Below are 22,486 nucleotides of genomic sequence, written 5' to 3' on the forward strand. Positions count from 1 at the left end.
AAATTGCCACTGACATGTCCAATTATAGGTTCTGTCAAATGAGAGAGAAGTGGGTTCAGTCTGAAATCCCATTTTAAGAGGTAGGGAGATTCATCAAGCACGACTCACCCTGTCCCTAACGTTAGAGGACACGCATCAAATCTCAGCCGCTCATGATATCAAACTTTTCAGCGAAAGTGGGCGATCACTTTTAGAAGTTAAGTTGTATGCAAAGTTGGGTCACTACTGAATTAAGCTGAGGCTGACACTTTGCATTTCATTTAGAATAAATTACTGCAGTTCTGTTTGGCTAGTCATAGCTACAGAAGCTTCAATATTGACATAAAGGGGTTACACCAGTACTATATTATCAGAACAAACACAGATGGAGGATGAATGGGATTGGACGTCTGTGCTATCAGATGAGCTGGAGACACGGCTGGTAACAGAGGGATTGCGAAGTAACACGGGCCTCTTCAAGACATACAAGAGCACCGTAGGGAATTCACCTAGGCTACTCTACACGCTGACCCACACATTGACACATACAGACTTGGAATCACTTACACACACACACGCACAGATACACACTCACACACATAAAGGCACCCATATCCCTTTGTGTGGGCAAAGAAGAGCCCTCTATAAAGTCATTAGTTCATCTATAATTCATGCTTTGCTCTAATAGGCCTGATATCAGTCAGCAGTGTGATCTAATGGCTGGCTGATCAGGCTTGTACAGTGGCTGTCTTTAGTCTTTACCTGACACACACACACACACACACACACACACACACACACACACACACACACACACACACAGTACGCCAACACATGCAGATACTAACAACGCTGTAAACTGGAAGAACCTGTAAAGACTTTCCATGGAAGGAAGTGGCCAACTTAGACTGACAAAACAACCATTGACTATGAGAGAACAATGTGCATAAATGCATCATTTAGTCATGATCAATTAGCCTTTTTGATTTAATTAGTCTCTTAATGGTCAACACTGAGCACTCATTAGAGAGTGTAATTTGCTCTACAGATTATTTAGAAAACTCTCACATGAACAGAAGGCAGCCTATTGCTTAGGCACTATATTTAGCTGTGGTTTCTACTCCAATCCTTTATTGGCTTACCTGGCTGATGTCCATGCGCGAATCACAGCTTAGTGGCTGCGTCGACATCAGTCCATTTGATCCAATCACAGTGGAGAGCATACCCCTCTCATTAATCTTCTGAATGGTGGTGCCATCGACGAAGTAGACAACACCTTTTTTATCCACTGCAATACCTGCACGGGAGAGAGAGAGATACAATGAGCTTTTGAGATGACAATGAAAATGGCGGAGGGACAGAGGAGAAAGTGTGTAAGAAAAAGTTGAGGTGAAAATATGAGAGAAAAAAGAGAGGAGATGCAAGGGAGTGAATGAAGGAGAGGAATAAAGCAGAGAGAGAAGAGGGCTTCTGAGAAGCATCCAACTCAGTTAGACATTCAGCTCAGCGAGCAGCTGTCTTATCAAAGGCGCTGCACCACAGAAATGTAATTATATTTCCATTCCAGAGCCCACTAAAGGGATTAGAACAATGCAACTGGAGGAAGAAGTTATTTGTCACATTAGATGTGAGCAGGGTGCTGTGGTGAACTTCTGACATTTGACGCTTACACGTGTGTGTATGCATTATAAATGTGCATGCATGAATGAGTATGTATTTGTGAGCGTGTGTATATAATGCTTCATATATCTCTGTCTGCTGTATATAAATAGCTCGCGACAAAATATGAATGTATGTGTGTGCATTTGTGACTGCATGTGTGCATTCAAGTGTGTGTGTCTATGACGCTGAACAGTACATGTTCACACATGCTTGTGCGTGCGTGCATGGCTGCGTGTGTTTCTGTGTGCACACATGTACTTATGTGTTGTGATGTACAATACACACTTGAACTCTCCTTGTGGCGGGGCACTGCAGTAGGCAGCCAACACAGCGAGAGAGGTAAGCCTAGGTGGCCCCGGTATTAAAGGTCAGGGCGGACTATGAATCATCTGTTATGGATGAGGAGCGACCTTCATCCCCACCTCATCTCCATACAGAGAATAGCCCTGTGACTCAACCTCTCAGCGATAATAGTCCGAGTCTCAACCCTCACCTCTCGTACAGCGTGCCTCCCATTCTCCTCAATTGCTTTCATTTTGCATCTACCACAATAACCCATTCTTCACTATTCTTACCTGCCATCCAACAATTCACGTTGTTCTCTGTTGTGCCATTTAATACACATCCTTTATGGTTTATCATCAGTATCCAGTAGAGCCCCGGGCACTCCTCCCTCATTCAGTCGTCTCGCCCAGTTCCACCTCCATTTTTTTTCCTGTTCTGCCTGTCGTTCTCCCTTCACAGCCCTGTCATACTGGCTTATGTAGGGATGTGCCTGCACTCCCTCTCTGAACCTGGGCTACAGTAACAACCGCTATTGCCGTTTTCCCTAGGGCACCAGTGAGGTCTCATCCTCCTAGACATACTGTAGCTGTCTCTACACAAGTGTGATTTCATTCATGCACACACACACACGCCCCATATATACACACACCCATACACGCAAACGCGCCGCAACTCTCACCATTACTAGATTCACAAATGTCCTCCAGCCTAGCAACCCTGGATCGACCCCCTGAGTCATAAATCGTGCAGGTAGAAAGGAGGTGGAGGGTGGAGGTGGGGAGGGGGAGGGCCAGGGTCAGTTTGTTTCCTCCAGAGGCCAGAAGGTGAACTGCAGAGCTCTCCCTCCTGGCCCCTTCATCATCCCTCTGACACAGACAGATTACACCACCCACACAGCCTCACCCCTCCACCCTCCTTCCTATCCCTCTTCTAGCTTTCACCCTCCCTCCATCCTCCCCTACTTGATCTTCTTATGCTTTTTTTTTTTTTTTTTTGCCTGTCTTCTCTCCTTTCCTGGTATTTGCTGCCATCTTTTCTTTCCTTTTTTTGTTATGCTTGTTGTCAGTTTGTTTTCTTTTTCATTTGTTTCAGCACTCTCTGTCTTTGTCTCACTCTTCTCTCTGCCCCGCATGTCACCAGTGCTAATCAAATCAGAGCCCTTTGACCTCTCAATAATGTCAGGGCTCTGTTTTTCTCTGTTCTGTCCCCTTTTTTATACTTTTCTTTCTTTTGCTTCATCTTGCCATTTCTCCTCCTGTCACCTAGCATTATGCATGAGAGATGTGTCATCCGACAGCACAGCCTGAGCCTGCTAATGTCTGAAGTTCCCCGCTAACCACGTTCTCCCCGCTGCAACGTCGGATCCATCCCTTCCTATATCCCTTTTACTTTCCCATCCATTCCTCCTGGCACTTCTACCCCTCCACCTTAACCCTGTCCCTGATCTTAGCGCTCATAAATCCTGCACAAGGACGGGGAGAGGCAGCCAGGACTCTCTCCCCAATACTCACTTCTGTTCTCTCACTGTGTCCCCAGATATCACTCTGTCTTTCTTCGTGTCTCTTCTAGTTCCATTGACTTCCATCCTAAATTCCCTCTATTCTCTTTTGCCTTTGTCTGTGCTTTCTGACACCCTCAGTGGCGCGTATGGTCGGGATCTGCATATCTTACATTCACACAAGCGGCTTTTAAATAGCTGCCAATCTATCATCAAGCATAAATACAGGACTGGGCTGACTTCATTCATCTTCACATGAGCACAACAATCGAAAACCATTTCTATTATTGCTTGGCATTGGCAGAAGGATTTAGGCCTGTTTATGTGTTGTTTAAGAGTATTTTGCCATGGTTATTGAAAAGGCTGCAGATTAGCCCACGTTCTCCTTGTCAGGGGCTGGATTTCCTGCTGAAGTGGGTAAAGCTGTATGCTGTGTTAAGGGAATTTACAGCCCCTCTGTACAGCCGATAGATATTCACAAGACATCAAAAGATTTACCGTTTCTCCCTGGGTGGACCTGGCACTCTGATACTCATGTTTAGAAGCTGGCAGACAAACCGGTGGAGAGATAATTGAGATAAATCTCAACTCCATGGGGAGACGGACATTTGGCTAAAGTTGGGACTGGATTTTATCATCAAAGAAAAGTGAATTAGACGGAGTCGCACTGACCTTGGAAAATAGAAGGAGGGGAGAGGAAGAGTGAAGGAGAGGATAATACAGAGCTGCCATTCACATTCAGCTCAGATTTAGGAGGAAAATGCAGCCAAAGAGGAAAAGACAGACAGGGCCAAAGAAAAGAGAGAGGTGGTGATGAGACAAAGGGACATGATGAGGAATTGCCTCAATTAACCATTACAGGCCAATCACTCTCAATCAAAGAATCTCTTTGTTCTCTGTCCTTGTCAAAAGAATATCAGTCATAATGGCCCCCTGTGGCACTGCAATACCCGCCAATCTGATTAATGCCTAGGAGAGGCGTCTTCCAGAGCATCAGTGTTGATTACAGCTATTTAAAGGGAAGCAACTAGGGATCCTCAAAGAAGACAGATAGAGAGAGGTGAAGAGAGGGGTGAGGGGTGAGGTGGGACATGAGCAGCTGTTTTAGCAGTTAATAGCAGACCGCCCTATTGTTATATATAGTGACATGAGGATGTGGTGTGTGTGTGTGTGTGTGTGTGTGTATGTACACATGCATGGGAGTGTCATAAAAACGTTTGCTACCACCAGAGCCCTGAGAGCGCAGGAAGTCAAACCTCAGCGTTCTACAACAGTTTCCCCTCTACTTTCACCTTTCATTTCAAATGTCAACACCCTAGCTGCCAAAAAGGAAGAAGCAGAAGACGAAGGAAAAAAAAAAAAAAACAAGCTCTCTGTGTATGTAAGCCGCCGAATTTGTCACAATGTAAAGGAAACAAACACATAAGATTGGCTGTCATGCTATAAAAGAGAAACCATATTGCAAAATAAATGCATATAGCCTTTGAATGAAACATATTCAAAAGGATTGTCTCTGGAGGAGCACGGGCGAAAAACAGAATGAATGCGTGTATGGAAGTTTCATTTATATCTGAAAACTTTCATTCATACACACACATACACACACACACACGCACGCACGCACACACGCACACTCACACACACACACACACAGCTGGATTGCTAACAGCCTGCAGAGTAAGTCAGTCAATCTGCCCTGCCATATCCCCAGGCTCGGTGGGTGTTAATGATATGGACTGACATATTATTACAGCATCTAAATGATGCTAGCTGTAGTTGATTATGGCCCATGGCAGTCCTGTACGAAGTAACTGTGTCTGACTGACAAGTGAATGTAGACAGATGGACAGTTTCACCTGCACAACTGACCCAAGTGTGGGACTCCGGCCATAAATAAACTCAACCAGACTAGCCAGAGACAGCCTGGAGGGTACACTAACAGCTACAGTCCAATAGTAATTGAAACTCACAGAGGACCACTGTTTCAAAGACGCTTTCGACCGGCTGTATGGCTCACTGTTCCCTTTCATCATTTCTCCTTGAGAATGCAGGAGGCTGTTTGCACGTGACTCCGTGTGCATGTGAGCGAGTATGAGTGTGAGTGTGAATGTGTGGGTGTGTGTGTGTGTGTGTGTGTGCGCATGTGCGGTGTTGTGTGGGTGTATGTGTGTGTGTGCATGTATGTGAAGTGGCATAGCTAGGCGAAAAGATAAGGCATGGCAGTTAATCACATTGTGCGAGTATGCAAATATAGAGCGGATAAATCAGAGCGTCTACAGATGAGAAACTCGCACTCACACTCCTACACGCACATATACAGGCACACACACACACACACACACACACACACACCACACAAGTCTAGCAAAAACACTGAGGTTGGCCATGTGTACTCAAAGAGGAAGAATAAAGCTGTTCGCTCGGTCTCTGCACTGAGAGACTGCCAACCAACTTTCTAACTGCGTCAGTGTTTATATGTGGATATGTGCGTAAGAAATTGTGTATATACTTATATAAACCTATTGTAATAATTAAACCAAACTTCTGTAATAGGTACTGATGTAGCAGACACATCACATGAATTGTTAACGTTGCCATCAACCACGATCAGTGATTTACTGTCTATTAAAAGAGTTCTGTGACGGTGACACACATATCTATAACCTGCAATGCTGCACTATGAGTGTGGTTTCCAGTGTCTATTAATTCCCCAATAAAACATTTTTACTATCAATCAATACAAGATAGAATCATAAATGCATGCATTTGTGGCAGATCTTTGGTAAGCAGAAATAATTCATGCTTCAAGTAATTAATTATTCATTAAAGCCCCACAGAACAGACTGGCTTAGTAATTAAGTCTGAATCAGACACTGTGGCTCATCTAATTATCAACCACTATAAGTTTGTTAACATATTAACCCGCATTAATTAATTATTGATAGCTGCCTTTTTTACACATGTATGGTGAGGCTAGACACTGTGAGAATGCGGAGAATGGGAGGGAGAATTTGCAATAGTTATATGCTAATTTCTCTACGAATAAACATTTTTTTTTTGTGAAAATATGCGACTTGGCTGTAATTGCCTTGTTTGATACCAGAAGAGAGATCCAAAGCAATCACAGAGGAAGCAGACAAACTCAATTATAAAAGCAATTGAAATGCTTTGGACTAGAAAGCTCTATGAAAGGCTGAGGCGTTTGGATCAGTGTGGAGCGTCTGCAGATTATGTCTCACTGTTTAGAACATCAAACATACACAAGGAGGTCTATCAATAGAGGTTCTTTACCAAACACACCATCACAACAAGCTGGTAAGGCGCTGCAATGGCAGCAGGAAGATATGGGATCAGAGGGTGTCAAACAAATACATGTTTTCACTACTGGAAAAGTGACGATTCAGTCTAAGCTACTAAAAATTGTGCAGCCTCCTCCCGAGCAAAATGTTTTCCACGCGCAAAGATCCATGAGTTCGATGCATCTACATTACTTTCGACCGTCTTTGTCATGGACAGTTGACTTTGCTATTACCCAGAGCCATTTCAAAATCCACTTCCCTATTTTCAAAAAAAGCGTAGTTTGAGTGCTTCAGCACTGCAGCGTGGGCTGGATGGAGACCTGGTCAATGGATGTTCTGCTTTTGTTTTTATTCTCTCCTCTTGTAGAGCTGCAGGTGATAATAGTACCCAGGTGCAAACATTTACTGGCTCTGTCTCCTGTCCCTAACAGCAGCAGAACACACATACATGCATACACACGCGCGCGCACACACACAAGTTCAATTTGACTGCCAAGCCAGACTCTGCCTGCCACCATCACTCTACTTATTCATCCTTCTGTCAGTGTGTTTAAAAAAAATCAAAGTAGAAAAGTCCTGCAGTGGGTGTGAGTTCACTATCTCGCTGCTCCTCAGAACCCCTCACCCCCCACCGCGATATATGCCTCCATCTGCGTGTGTGTCAGTATGTGTGTGTGTGTGTGTCAGTGTGTGTGTGTGTATGTGCGCATGTTGGGGATTCACCTGAAGTAAATGCAATTTATTCCTCCACAGTGGCAAAGCTCCACACCCCCTGTCAGCTTGCCAGGCTCCCAGTGGAGGTTGACAGGCCAGCTGCCAGCAGCGGCCATCTCACACAGTTAAAGGGACACACATGTCACATCCCCCATGATCACGATGACGTTGTCAACCTGACGTAACTTTAACAAGGCACCTATAACAAACTCTTGGTGCCTGTGCACCGGGGGAGGCAGAGTGGGTCCAGGAGGCTGAAGACGGGCTGTCACATTATGCAGGGATAATACTGTCAATCACATACAAACATGCACAAGCAGACTTGCTCACACAAACACAGAACCTTAGATGTGCACGCTGAGCCTTTGGCCTTGAGCCTGCATCTCTTATTGACTGAGGGCTTTATTACACACACAGTGAGTTTCAGTAATCTCTCTGAAGCTACCCAACACACTCTGACTACAAACAAGGTAGCTGTCAGTCTGCATACCGTTCTAACCAATACAGTACATGAATAGCAGCATTCACTTACAAGTAAAGCGTCATTTTTAGTCAGCATAAATTGGCCCTTAGTAAGGCCTTTGACTTTGTTTTCTTTTGTCCTTGGCAATGGGATGAAAAGTTCCCGGAGATCATCTTTTTTTTTTTCCTCCTCTGGCTTGTGGTGGTTAGCGTCTCTGGACTTTGATCAGCTACTTTCAGGGGCTAGGTACATGTTTCAACATCTGTTGAACAACGAAGCTACAGCCCAACAAACTCATGGCGGCATTAGCAAAGCAGGCTTAACTTCTCTTAGCATTACAATCTGGGAGAAACACAAGTCTCTGGCAAAACTTCTTATTGTGGCTGCTCACTGATCCATGTCTATTGCACAAACTATTGCCACTCCTCTAATTACCATGGATGCTGCAGTGAGAAAATAAGCCACAGTAGAAATAGCATGACCTCATGGCATCTCTCTATTTTGCATTATCATAGAGTATGCTGCTGTTTGCCGTGCTGTGTGATTAATTCATGTGTGTATCATTAATGCAGGAATGTCCAGGGGCAAAGACAAAAGCTCAGTCAATGTGAAAAGAAACACACAAGCAGGCTGTTATAAAATCTGCACACATATGCACACGCTCACACACACACAAACCCTAGTCTTGGAGCTAAAAACAGTGTGACAGTATCAGATGCCCTTGTTTTGCGAAGTAGTGCTCTATTTAAACCAACAGCAACAGTGATAGTTGACCCTCTGAGAGAGAAGGCAGCCACAGGGCCAGTTTAATATGCAGATGAGGTAAGGGACTGCTGCACGCCGCAGGATTTAGATACAAAACACCGAGTTCTCTCTCGCGCGCGCACTGTGTTCCCTCTTTTTATCCATTTCATTCACTCTCTATTTCTCTCGTTTCCTCTGTTCTCTGTTTTCCTCTCTATTATTTTCATTCTCTGTTGCACTCACTTTCTCCTGCACTCTTTTACTCTCGCTTTCTGAGCTCTCTCTTTTTCTATCTATCAATTTAATCCACTCTCTCTCTCTCTCTCGCTCCCTCCCGCTCTCTTTTTTTCTATTTTCTGAGAAGCAACAATAACTCTGTGCTAAATGCTATGGGAGCCAGAGGTAGAATAACAATGGCATATTCATTCCAAAGTTATACCACAGAGCAGCTGGCAGAAAAGGCTACACAGCCCTAGGTGATCTTGTAACTTCACCGCTGCAGCCAGCAAATACAGTTTGGAAAGCAGCAGATTCAGGAAATGTGAAATGCAGGCAGCTATGATTAGAGCTTTGCTGTTAAGGATCCTTTGAGGACAGTACCACTCATATAACTCTGCTGCTGGAGTAGGAGTTTGGGACCAATGTTTGCTGACTTAATGGCTTGAGCATGGGCTTGTTGACAGCACTGAATGCTTGATTGCCATTAATGGAATAAAACTCGGAAGAGCTCCTATGTACACTGCCATGCTCTCAGCCCATGAATCTGAGCACCGCCCACTGTGTAAAGATATTCATTCTTCTAAGCTGCTTATGTGTCAACCACCAGCCAGATAGTGTACAGCATGTAGCCGAGCTGTCCTGGTCTGAGTTTGGTGGCAGACCGGCTATGTGCCCGACAAAACGTATCCGCCCCTGGCTGTGTCTGTTTAGCTCTTTGGCTGCTCAACATGCTAATAACCGTGACCAGTTTAAACCACACTGCTTCATTCGGCACCTCTGCCCCGCTATCTCCACACCAGTGGCATGCCTCACAGCTGTGGGGCTGAGCGAGATGAGGACAAATGTGCTGTGTGTCTGTCTGTGAGAGAGAGAGAGAGACAGTAAGAGAGAGCAGAACAGATAGGAAACAGGAGAGAAAGGGAGAGAGAAGGCAAGGGAGGCAGACAGGGCAAGAGGGAGATATGTGGTGGCAGCATGTCAGCTTCTGATAAGGGCATTAGTCTGCCCCCTGTGGGTCAGAGTAAGAGACTGGCGCTGCAAGCACTCACAGTAACATGTACACACACACACACACACACACACGCACACACACACACTTCTCTGTGGATGTCAGCTTTGCTGTCTGGGACTAGTCAACAAATAATAGATAAGAGCTGGGCCTGGCAAACATGAACAACCAAACTCTCAATCACTGGAGTCGCTCTCTGCACTCAGCCTCTGTCCAAACACACACGTGCACACTTGCATACATACCCATACACACACACACACACACACACACACACACACACACACACACACACGCACACACACACTCAAATAAAACAGACATGCTCATTTGCAAAATGAGACAGTTTCTCTGTAAAAAAGTAACCCTTCATGTTGTGAATAGAAGCGAGTCCAGAGATGCAAGCCAAGGCTTTGTGGTCCTTTGGGACAAATGCCTCTTTCATGTCAAACATGGGATCCATCCTAAATGGAGCAAGGTCTTTTATTTACTGGGCTAATTGACTGTGGAAGTGTATATGGAGCCAACTCTAAACAATGCCCCAGATCTTGTATTCACAAGCGAGTGTCTGAAGGACACAAGATAATCCCAGCAGCTTACGCTATGGAGAGACTATAGACTTGGGCAACAGCAGTGTGCTCAACAACACTGCAACAATGTTGGCTGAATTAAAATTATGGATTACCATTGCACAACTGTTTACCACATTGTAACAATATTATGCATCACGGCAGCCCTACAGCAGCTACATCAAGGCCAGAGCAAAAAGATGATTCATCGATGAGAGAGGATGAGAGATTGAAAAGAGAGGGAGGAGAGGAAAAGAGGAAAGGCTCTAATTTGGAGTGAGGAGCTCACCAGAGGACAGAGACAAGATCAATGGCAGAGAATCACATAGCCACAGCTTCAAAAAAAAAAAAAAAAAAAAAAAAAAAAAAAGAACTGCAAGATACTTCTCTGTGAAGTCTACCACTCATTACCATTGGTAAGAGGGGTGGGGTGAAGGAGGAGGAAAACGGGCCACAGCAGACAGATGACAGCGAACCAGGGTGCTCTAGGCAGAAATCTCCAGAGCTTTTACAAGAGCTAGTTGGTTGGAGCACAATGGGCACAGGAGTCTGTGAAGTGCAGTGAGTCAGAGAGTATAAAATACCTGACCCTGGGTGAACAGGAGCAGTCTGGGGACAGAATATTCAATTAGTGTATGAAGGCTGAGATAAAGCATGTTCTAAGGTATGAAGGGCACAGAGAAAAGATAATAGCCTTCAGATCATCTGTCAATTTGTGGCAGGGATGGACATCATCTCTAAAGTCTTCTTCTTCTTCTTCTTCTTCTTCTTCTTCTTCTTCTTCTTCTTCTTCTTCTTCTTCTTCTTCTTCTTCTTCTCCTCCTCCTGCTAAATATCCACAAGGAGCTTGGGAATTGAGGACAAATACAATCTAGAGTTTCTAAAAACACTTGCAGCTAGTTTGTGTTTACTACCCATGACATTTGAGGAATGGAGAAACCTCTACAGTACAGTCTACTATACTGTATATCGATTCCCACTGGCTCTCAGCCTCAGACTTCAGATTGCTCTGCATGCTAGCTGAGTATGACTGACAAGAGAGGCCATGGAGGGCCGTGGGTGTAGCTTGAGTGACAGGCCTGTGGATAAATCTCTAGTGCGAACTGGGGACTAAGAGGTGGCCAGGAGTGTGGGTGTGATTGGTGAAGGAAGTTGACAGAATGCATATTTCTTTCTTTCTCCCGGAGGCACATGATTTTTGTGCCATTGCAACCCCCTCAAGCCCAGTCCAGATGTTATTTTTCAGTATACACAGTCACTTCCGTTTTTGTTGTTGCTATTTTTTACAGTTACTTATGTTTTTTTTAAAGATAAATTCAAAATGAGATGGGGTGAGATGTGCAAAATAAAGTAGTAGTAGCAGTAGAACTTAATGAGAAAAGCAAAAAAAAAAATAAAAAATAAAAAATAAAAAAAATGTATATAACTAACATGTCTAAGTCAAATGATGCTACACCACAGAACTGGAGAAAATCAGTTTAACTAGTCTAAAATAGTACACATTAATCGTAAAATCAGCTATAGTCAGCTAATAATCTATAATAATTTTCAAAAGGTAGACCAAACCTAAATAAAATCATAATCAGTAACAGTTCATAATAACAACAACAATAACAGCAACAACGGTAATAATAAAAATGATGATGGATTACATTTGTAGAGTGCTTTATCTAGTTACTCAAAGTGCTTTACGATAAAGGGGGAAAACTCACCTAAACCACCACCAATCTGTAGCACCCACCTGGGTGATGCACAGCAGCCATTTTGTGCCAGAACGCTCACCACAAATCAGCTTGAGGTGGAGCGGGAAGGAATCATTGAGCCAATTACACCGGGGGATGATTAGGTGGCCAGATGGAGACAGCCAGGTTGGGAATTTAGCCAGGACACCAGGGGACCCCCTACTCCTTGTGATAAGTGCCATGGGAGCTTTAATGACCAGAGAGAGTCAGGACCTCAGTTTAACGTCTCATCTGAAAGATGGCATCTCTTGCAGCACAGTGTCCCCAGTGGACACTGCACTGGGGCACTGGGATTTTTTTTAGGGCCACTACTGGCCTACTGGCTCACCAGCACCATTTCCAGTTTCCCCAGGAGGTCTCCTATCAAAGTACAAACCAAAGCCATACCCGCTCCACCATTCAGCAGAGCCAGGGTACATGTTGGGATGGCTGGTTTGTAATCTCAGAAAAAAAGGTGTCTGGGTAACTCTCTATGGCTACCATAGGCACATTACAATGGAATTCATAATGAACTGAAACACACAGTGTGTTGTGGTTCATCCCTTACTGATGCATTATGACTCCAGACAAGATTATGTAACGTAACTGATGCAACCTATGAAGAATTTAAACTCTAAACATTCTTAATGCATATTCTATCAGACATGTATGACAAGGATAATATAATTCCTTTTACATGAGTATGAGGACATTAATCACACCGAGCTAAACAGACAGATCATCTGAACTACAAAGTATGCTGAGTGGTCCTACACCCTGTTCACATTACCATCTTCAGGCAAGTCATTAACTGGACTCTTGTGTCCTGTGTCTGTACACACATGTGCAAAAGACTGAGAATGTTTTTATGTATGAACCAGTAACAGGGCTTGCTCCCACATTTTCACTTATCCTCTTCAACTCTGCCTGTCCCACCGGTGGGTTCGTCATTACAAATGCATGCTGCATGGCCAAGCCTCAAACCCACAAAGCTTTATTTTAAATTCTAGTGGAGATCCCAAGGTTTCCAAAGTTACCAAATGTGTCCCACTGAATTCCAGGGAAATATATGTAAAATGATCCTCAAGATATACTTTCTCTTGGAGTGGTGTAATGCTGCAGTCATAAAACAACAGCATCTTGGGTTCAAATATTTCACTCTGTGTAAACATGATGTAGCGTGAGTGAGGCACTGCAACCTGCAAATACAGAATATGTGTGTGACATTGCTGTACAATATGGAAAAGATGTCTTTTCTTACTCTGAAGCTACACAAGGGAAACTGTAAGGTACAATTACAGTTCATGGGGTTACATTACTGAGCATCTGCAACTGATTGTCATGTCCCATTCCCAGCCATACACACACAGCCAAGCTAATTTGCATAGTAACCAGAGTCAGCTTTGATTGTATGTGCCTCTTTCAAGCAGGACTCACTATACCATTAGCTGACACTCTTGGTAACAATCATACTGAGGCAGAATTTGACCAGATTAAACGCTAAAATTAGGAGCAACTGTCATATTTAGATCTAATGTTCACAGGGCTGAAGTATCCTAAAATAATCCATGCAGCATCATACGGTGCAGGTGCTGGGTAAACTGAAACGTCTTGCAGCCTGATCATCTAAAATTAACTATACAGACAAGCGTTACTGCTTTTCTCACATAACACATTGTATAATTTGCTATTGCTAGGCCTATATATACAGACACCCTAATCCAAGTTGTTAAATAAGCATAACGATGACACACTGTATTTATCAATTTTACATAAAAATAGTGGGAAACTAATGGTAAAAATAGTGAGTAACTAATGATTAATTTAGAGCCAAAATTTATGAGGCTTAGGTAGGACAACTCAATTTAGCATCATTGCTATAAATCAAGTGTTTGTTCTGATAAGACTATTTTCCTTCCACAGTCTGGAAAGTTAATACTGCTTTTTGAGTTATGCTTTTAAAATCTGCTCTGTCTCCTCTTGCATGACGTTGCCAAACCTGTAATGTCCCTGTTTGCAAGTGCAAAATTGTTATAAAAGACAGTCAGTGAAACAGTCAGTCTGGTGGAAAAGAAGAGATGCAGCTCTGATAGTTGCATCCTCTTGTTAGTGCTTTGGGTTAAATTCAGATGATAGCGGTAAAGGTAGCTGATTTAGACAAAGTAATGTGCAAGCTTTGCATAAAGAGCCTTCAAGCAAAGTATGGAAATACAGTGATCAAATGCAGAACACTTTTCACTGATGTAAGGCACTGTCTCCAAGTGGGTATGCTGCAGGGTGGGGAATTCACTGACCCAGTTTCCACATGGTGTAAGACGGACAAAGTTTTGCATGGTCATTTTTGGGCCAGAAATCTATAAGATTTAATTCCTATGTTAGGTTGTCCTTCATATGTTTGTTTTTCGTTCTGAATATTAAGACTACTTCGCAAGACCCTGTCACTTGGGCAGATTGGGTTATTTGGGCAGATTTAGACTTAAAGCTCACCTAATTCCATCACATCTTGACAGAGAACAATCTTTGATGCCTTATTTTTGGGCAGCCTGAGTGACTTTGTTTTATCCAAGCTTGTTTTGAATGACTATAACATAGCATTTTTTTAATCTCCCATTGTAAATTGAATCAAAAGAGTTGCAGCAATGTATACAAGTGATAGAAGGTATTATGTTTTTATTTGCTGAATTTCGCTTTAAAAATGCATGAAGCACGGAGAACATTCAAAATAAAACTTTACGCATTACATGGCGTTGTTATTTGCTTTAGTCTAACAAAACATTAGTTAATTATGGCTGTTTTCCAGTGATCATTACAACATAGTCTGGATGAATTCTAAGTTCTGATTGGCTGGAGGATGTGTTAAAACCATGTAATACCGACTGCAGGGGTCATCAACCACATTTGTCCAACGGCCAGAATTTTTCTAAGCAGACACTGTGGGGCCAGACAAAATTAAAATTTATTTAGGCCTAACTAGCCGATTATTGTTAAATATTTTCACTTTCTTACAAAATTCATGTGATTTTTGATTAGTCTACATCAGTGTGAACAGATGCCTAAAAAACATGGAAAATCCATAATGATAACTAGATATTTAACTAGGAAATGCTCTCAGTAAAACGCAGATCTCCCCCAAAGGAGACAGTTCACTGAGGAGTGATGAATAAAATCTGTAATTCGGAAACATAATTTCAGAATGCAGTCCTGACTGGCAGGAAACATTAATCAAATTTAACCGGTTTTGATGCTATTACGGAGGGTCCAGTTGGGTAGAAAACGCTTGCAGGAAGAGAAGCATTTGGAATTGTTTGTCGGGCAAACACAGGCCAAACTATGTTTTAAATCTAGCTCTGAGTTTGTCCCCATGCTTGCATAAGATACAGCACAAGTCTCATTCCATTCATAAAAGACACAAACTGATTTCAGCCTCACCTGTCCTGGGCTGCTGCTCCTCAGTGAACAACTAGCAAAGCAAACGCAGCTTTGTGAGCGAGGAAGGCCTGACTCCTGCATTGTGTTGTGTCAGCTACTCGCGGGTAACTAATAATAAGCTGACAGGTGGATTTATAATGCCTTTAGAACCTGTGTGTGAAAGGCGCACATTTAGGGTCAGTAAATAATTCCTAATAAAATAATTTCCATGTGAATTGTTTTTGGTGTTGCTTCAATATAAGATGAAAAAGTGCTATAAATTCTAAATACCAGAATACCGGATGGGAAGCTCTGGCAGGCCAGATGTGGCCCGCGGGCCACAATCACTGCTGTACTGGCTCAAGTCACACTGCTGCTCTAAATTTACAGTCTGGCCATAAACTTCAGAATAAAATACCATATTCATTTTATGCACAAGATAGATAGCAAGAGTAAGAGCATGCTTTTATTCTAAAGTTTTGGAAGTGAACATAGTATAGGCAGGATAAGTCACACCAGTGTGTGTGTTAAAGGGTTTTCCATACCAAAAAAGTCCCCACCTACAGCCAGTTGATAAGCAGGGGAAAAACAAAACAAAGCATTATGACAGAACTTAGATCCCACAGACAATAATCTGACAATACTGTGATAAAATCATATATCCTTGTGAAATGGGACCACAGTAACATTATGAAAAAAAAAAAAAAAAAAGATATTACCCAGTCTTACCGTCTACCCCTTTTCATATTCCATGACGATAGTTCTCTCTTACAGATCAATGTGGGATCGTTCCAAGATTATGAGAGTGGCCTTAGTTTACTCTAACGGCCAGCAGGGTCCCAAATCTCACTCCAACAGAGAATCTAAAGGATGTTTGCAGTATAAATGCGCTGCTGAAAAAGGCAGGAATTGGAAGTGTTTTTTACAGTCAGAAATTGCAAGTTTTACTTAAGTATGTTATGATAAAGTGTGATATTTGGCTATATTTTAAATTGCATCCATTACAAAGTGCAAATTTTGCAAAGAGTGCACACTTTTTCATAACATAATCGTAGAGAGTGCCAATTTTCTGTAAGCATCAGAAATCGGGCCATCATAAATTGGCCGGTCGCAACGAACAGTCTGTCAGCGAAGAGGAGAAGAGAGTAATCTGGCTTTACTTTGTGCACTTTATTTCACCATTTCAAAATTTTCAAGTGAAACCCTATAAAAACAAAAACAAAAACACATGTAACCACATTACAACTTTTGCTGGGGGTACATTTTAAACGAGCCACTGTTCCACTTGTATTTTTTACCTATACTGCCGTTTCAAATAGAAAGGCACAGCATTTTGTTTGCTTAAGTTAAAGATGAGGCTGTGGAAGGATAAAACCCCTCAGGCTCATGCCACACCTAATAACTAAAGAAATAAATTAAAACCTTTAAATGCCTGTCTTCAATCTAATGTTTTGATGTCAAAAGTACATGAAGACAAACAATGAAGCAAAATGCAGTTACATTTTGGATTATGATGGGGTAAAAGAGTTGCCCTGAACTCCCAAAGCATTTCTAATTAATATGCTTTTGAGAACTCAGTGGCATTCATCATCCACCACATCACAAGAAGGCGGAGTGCCATCCCCTTTGAAACTGCACAGTCTACAAATTTCAGCAAGGAACAGGAAGATGTTTTAGTATTCTTTTCACCACTGCATTGTTGTGTATGCCTGACTGATTGAACACTCATGGCTACAGCGTGTACCTGTAAACTGATTGTGAGTGAGTCTCTGCATGTGTGATGTGTCTCTAGCCTCTCCTACCTCGGGGGTTGTTGAGCGCAGCTTCAGTGGCCTTTCTTCCCTCTCCACAGTGGCTCTGGTCGAAAGGCAGGCATTGCTCCCCGGTGCCGGCCACTACCTCCAGGTTGCGGGCTGGGTCTTTCGGCTGTCCAAGGTTCCTAACCCGGTACACTCTACGGCTGCTGGTGTCAGACACATAGAGAACCTCTCCCACTGGGTCCATGGCCAGGTAGTACTTGTGGGCTGGACTGGTACTGGGACAGAGGGAACACAAGTTAGTAGACAGTAAAGTTCTCTAGGGACAGGAAAGGCGGTATCATACCGGCATGGGACATGCTGTAGATGTACAGTACATCTGCTACTTATATGTTACTAAATTTCCAGAAACATTCTTGTGATTATGTGTCATGTTATTCTTTTAATGTGACGTGAAAAAATGACTTCGATGACTAACGAAATCATGATTACAAATGGCAAGTCACTTTCAGTGTCTATTTGCTGTGTGTGTCAGTTGTGACAAAGGTCTTATGGTCACCGCTTTCATATGGGAGTTTTCAGAGCAACACGAGGCAACTAACAGAGGTCCAAAGAACAGCTGGTGCCTGAATTGCAGGACACAAAAATGTTTATAAGTGGGTAAGGGAGCAGTCTGGAATAATGACGACATATGCCAGACACAAACAGCACTGGCAAAGAGGGACAGTGGGGGCAAGGCAAAGCTTGACAACAGGGACAGACAGTAAAAACACTGAACACAAATGGAAATCTGACAGTTGAGTTGGCATGCTTCTCTGAAAAATGATGTCCTTATTCCTCAGTTTTTTGTCATTTCAGTGTAGATGGTCCTCACTTCAGTCTACCTTAAATTTTCCGCCTAAAAGTTAATCAACTTGATTGGATTTTTTTTTTTTTTTTGCCAAAGCTGTACAGAGGATGTCTGTCATCTTTATGTTGCCATGGTCAGTAACACTTCAAGAAACTAGCAGTGAGTTTTACACTTGACAGCCCTGAGTTTCCTCTTTGTCAAACCATGGAAATTAACAATAGGGACAATGACGGTCTTAAAAATTGTGCCAAACCAAATCCATGACATGAGATGATAAGGACAAGTGAACAAATATAAAAGATCACAGTGCAAAATATTTGTTCAAATTGACTGAAGATACACATAACTGACTTTTTCCATCAACCAATCGTCTTAATATAAATCCCTCCTGAGTTTTCCATTCCATTTGATGAAATTGTCACACACTCAAAGGATACTCTGCACTCAAGCTCAAATTTACATTGGTGTTAGCTGGTTACAATACAACTGTATTTCTAGATTCAATTGAATGTAGATCTCTATTCTTTCTAAAAAGAATACGTTAATCTTACTGTGTCATCTAACATTATCAGGCTTGACCATATGCATTATGTACAAATGGAACCATACTGTTCACATGTCTTTTCATCTCCATATTAATGACTAGAATTTGTGCAATGGCGTAATTCTAGATAATTACCCATAACAGTCGATACCACTGAGCCAGTGATCTGAGACAGTGATTTCCAAGGATCACTACTGCTGAGAGCATCTGTGATCCCTTTTAAAACAGCATGACGTTTTCATAAAAGGTAACAGTAATTTCATTTTTTATGCTATCCTTGAGAAAATTTTTAGGAGAAAAATAAAAACTGTTACGCTGGAGGAGGACGCTTTAATGTCACTGCCCCAGGGCTAAGCTCCTGCTGCTTTACAATTCTAGTCGAGTCCCTGCATGCTCCTTATTAGATACTTTATATATTCATATATTTCTGTTATTTTGTCCACTCTCTGTATGTTTGCCAAATAAGCTATTATAATTAGATACATATCAACTGAAAAGATGTGTAGGTGTGTAGCTTTAGTAGGCATACTGTATACTGTTTATAAAATGAAAGAAACAATCTATGAAGCAATGATATAAACAAGCTCATGAGAAGATGTTGCACAGGTTTCAATTTGTAAAAGCATGTTAAAACAAAGGCTTTAAAATAAATATATGTTTCAAATCAGCCTGTACTGACAACTGGTGCAGACCCATACAATTTAAATAACTTTCATCCTATCTCTAACCATTTTCTATCTAAAATCCTTGAAAAAAACAGTTGCATCTCAGGTTCATGCTCACTTGTCTGACAATTACCTTTATGAACAAATTCAGTCTGGTTTCTGCCCCCTCCACAGCACAGAAGCCCTGGTAAAAATCACCAATGACCTCCTCATGGCAGCTGACTCTGGACAGTTAACTATCCTCTTCCTCTTTGATCTGAGGGTTGCCTTTGACACATCTCTCATAACATCCTCCCTGACAAACTAGCCTCCATTGGAATCATGGACACACGCTTGGATTGTTTCAGATCCTAATTCTCTGGCTGCACTCAATTCATCCAACCCAAATATTTCAAATCCCAGCCTTTTCCATTTACTACTGAAGTTCCTCAAGGTTTTATTCTGGGGCCCCTTCTGTTTATCATCTAACTACTTCCTCTTGGCCATATCTTCCATAAATTTAACATCCATTTCCATTGCTAGGTGGATGCAGATTTACCTGTCGACTAAACCTACCTCCAACCTTCTACCCTCCCACTCTGACTGCCTACAGGAAATCAAATCCTGGTTCTCCTGCAACTCCCTCAAACTAAACAGTGTTAAAGTCTAGGTTCTCCTTATAGGCACCAAATCCACCTTAACAAAACCTGACAGTTTTTCCATTACCACTGACTACTCCTCAGTTTCTCCCTCGCCACAGGTTAAGGGTCTGGGTGTCATCCTCGACAGCACACTATCACTCCAAGCTCACATCAGTAATGTTACTTGGTCTGCATATTTCCATCTACGTAACATTTATCGTCTCCATCCGTCCCTCTGACCTCACAGTATAGCCATTCTTGTTCACACCCTGGTCATATCCCGCATCAACTACTATAACTTCCCTCTCTTTGGTCTTCCTCTCAAGTCCATCCATAAACTCCAACTTGTCCAGAGCTCTGCTGCTCGCATCATCACCAGAAACTACTCCATTAATCGCATCACTCCTGTCCTTCAACATTTTCACTGGCTCCCGGTCAAATATCGCATTGATTTCAAGATTCTGCTCCTCACTTTTAAGGCCATCCATAACTTTGCTCCTCTGTACCTCTCTGAACTCCTCCACATTGACACACCCTCCTGCACTCTTAGGTCTTCTTCTTCCATTTACCTCACTCTACCACCCGCCTGCTTGACTACCATGGGGTTTAGTGCCTTCAGCTGCTCTGTCCCCCGTCTTTGGAACGCCTTACCACCAGACATCTGTAACACTGAATCACTCTCTACTTTCAGCTTTGATTGTTTTCCATCACACACACTCATCCCATTAATCCTCTGTACATAATGATTTTTTTTTTTTTTTTTTTTTTAATTCTTTTAACTTTGCTTTGTAAGGTGACATTGAGTGGTTTGAAAGGCGCCTATAAGTGAAATGTATTATTACTATTATTATTATTATTAGTAGTAGTAGTAGTAGAAGTAATAGTAGTAGTAGTAGTAGTAGTATTTTATCCATAATAGGTAGAAGGGGAATATATAATATTTGTTGAGTTTCACAGTGCCTTTGCTGCATTAATTTAAATTTATGGATGTGCTTGCTCTAAAACGGACTGTAATTCTTAAAAATAAATAAATAAATAAATAAATAAATGATTAGCCTACTTCTTTTTTGCAGCTTTGCAATGGTGAATAGTAACGTCACAATAATTACATTGTAATCCCAGACGAGTGATATAAAAGCTAAATCACAAATCTGAGTTCATGTAATGTTCTTTTCTCTTTTTTTGTCTTTGCTCAATTTTAATTGTTGAAAATGGAGAAGAACATGACACAGAGAGAGAGACAGAGAAACAGAGAGAGAGAGAGAGAAAGACAGAAACAGACACAGGCACACAGACAGAGCCATGTAACAAAGGTCCAAGGCCAAAATCAATGCCAGAATATCCCAATTACATGGCACATGTCTTAGCCAAATGAGCCAGCAGGTCACACCTACATGCTGGCTGGCTTATGAAAAAGAGGCATGGAGCACAGCCAAAATGAGGAGGAAGTGCATTCAGAATGAAATACGAAAAAGCATCATGTAGACATAAGGCCATACTGAACAATTGTATAGTCCACATCTCAGAGTTATTTAGATGTAAGCCTGACTTTGTCATTAATGAAACCCTCTGGTCAAAGATAGCACCACGCATTGATGTAGATTCAGCTAATATTGGCTTCGACCTCTGGGGAGGACTGCCAACTGGCATTTCGATGCACAGGTTGTTGTAACATCAAGATAACATGACTTGCTACAGTCTACCTTCCATTAATTACAGAAAACCTCTTATATTGTAAGATGAATTATTTAAGCTACAGTAGTTTTCTCGCCAGTATATGTGAGAGGATTTACATCTTGTATGAAATTTTAACTTACCAAAACCCTAGCAAGTACTGTCTAGCATAAAATCTGCTGTCTGAAATCTGAAATCTCAGCTCTGATCAATCTGCAGAGTCAGGTCAGATGTTGCCTGCCAATTAAACTTTCAGACACCCCATTTAAGTTTTTTTTTTTTTTTTTTTTCTTTTTTTCTGGACATCCAATTTATGCAAAGGAATTATAATGTCAAGCTTATGAGTTCAAATGTTACTTTTTCAGCACATGCTCTCTGAATTATATTAAATAGTGTTTCCTCTTGCTGGCTTCTACACAGGCTCCTATAATTTTCTGTTTGCTTTGCAAGGTTGTTGTGTTCTCGGGAGACTTTCTTGCCCCTCATTCCCAAATAAAAAAAAACAAAAAAAAAAAAACAAGCTGCTCATGACATCTTGAACCTTCTCATAACACCCCCCAAAAACCCACTATGACATACACAATGCTGCTGTCAGTCATCTAGTCCATTAAGTGCATAACTGTTTACAGAACTCTGTGCTGAACTGCACATGCATAATTTAAACTTAATCCTAAGAGAGTTATTCACTGAGTTCCAAAGTATGCTAGTGCTTCGTGCTGCCAGCATATCATATTTGTTGAGGCTCTTGCAACTACCCAAAGCACTGCACGGTACACAGCAACTGATTACAAATCGCTTCACCTGTC

The 22,486-nt window shown here is 42.0% G+C and overlaps 1 protein-coding gene across 1 annotated transcript in view; it reads right to left on the minus strand.

The window, feature by feature from the left end:
• Nucleotides 1-22,486, minus strand: part of tenm1 (teneurin transmembrane protein 1) — a 147,839-nt gene that overhangs the window by 19,109 nt on the left and 106,244 nt on the right. Inside the window, exons 22-23 of the mRNA XM_030062473.1 lie at nt 17,373-17,605; nt 1,122-1,276 (exon numbers count right to left, since the gene is read on the minus strand). Coding sequence (XP_029918333.1) covers nt 1,122-1,276; nt 17,373-17,605 — 388 coding nt within the window. The remainder of the gene's footprint in view (nt 1-1,121; nt 1,277-17,372; nt 17,606-22,486) is intronic.

This window comes from Myripristis murdjan, chromosome 10 (genome assembly GCF_902150065.1).
Source record: "Myripristis murdjan chromosome 10, fMyrMur1.1, whole genome shotgun sequence".
In the NCBI taxonomy this organism is placed as follows: domain Eukaryota; kingdom Metazoa; phylum Chordata; class Actinopteri; order Holocentriformes; family Holocentridae; genus Myripristis; species Myripristis murdjan.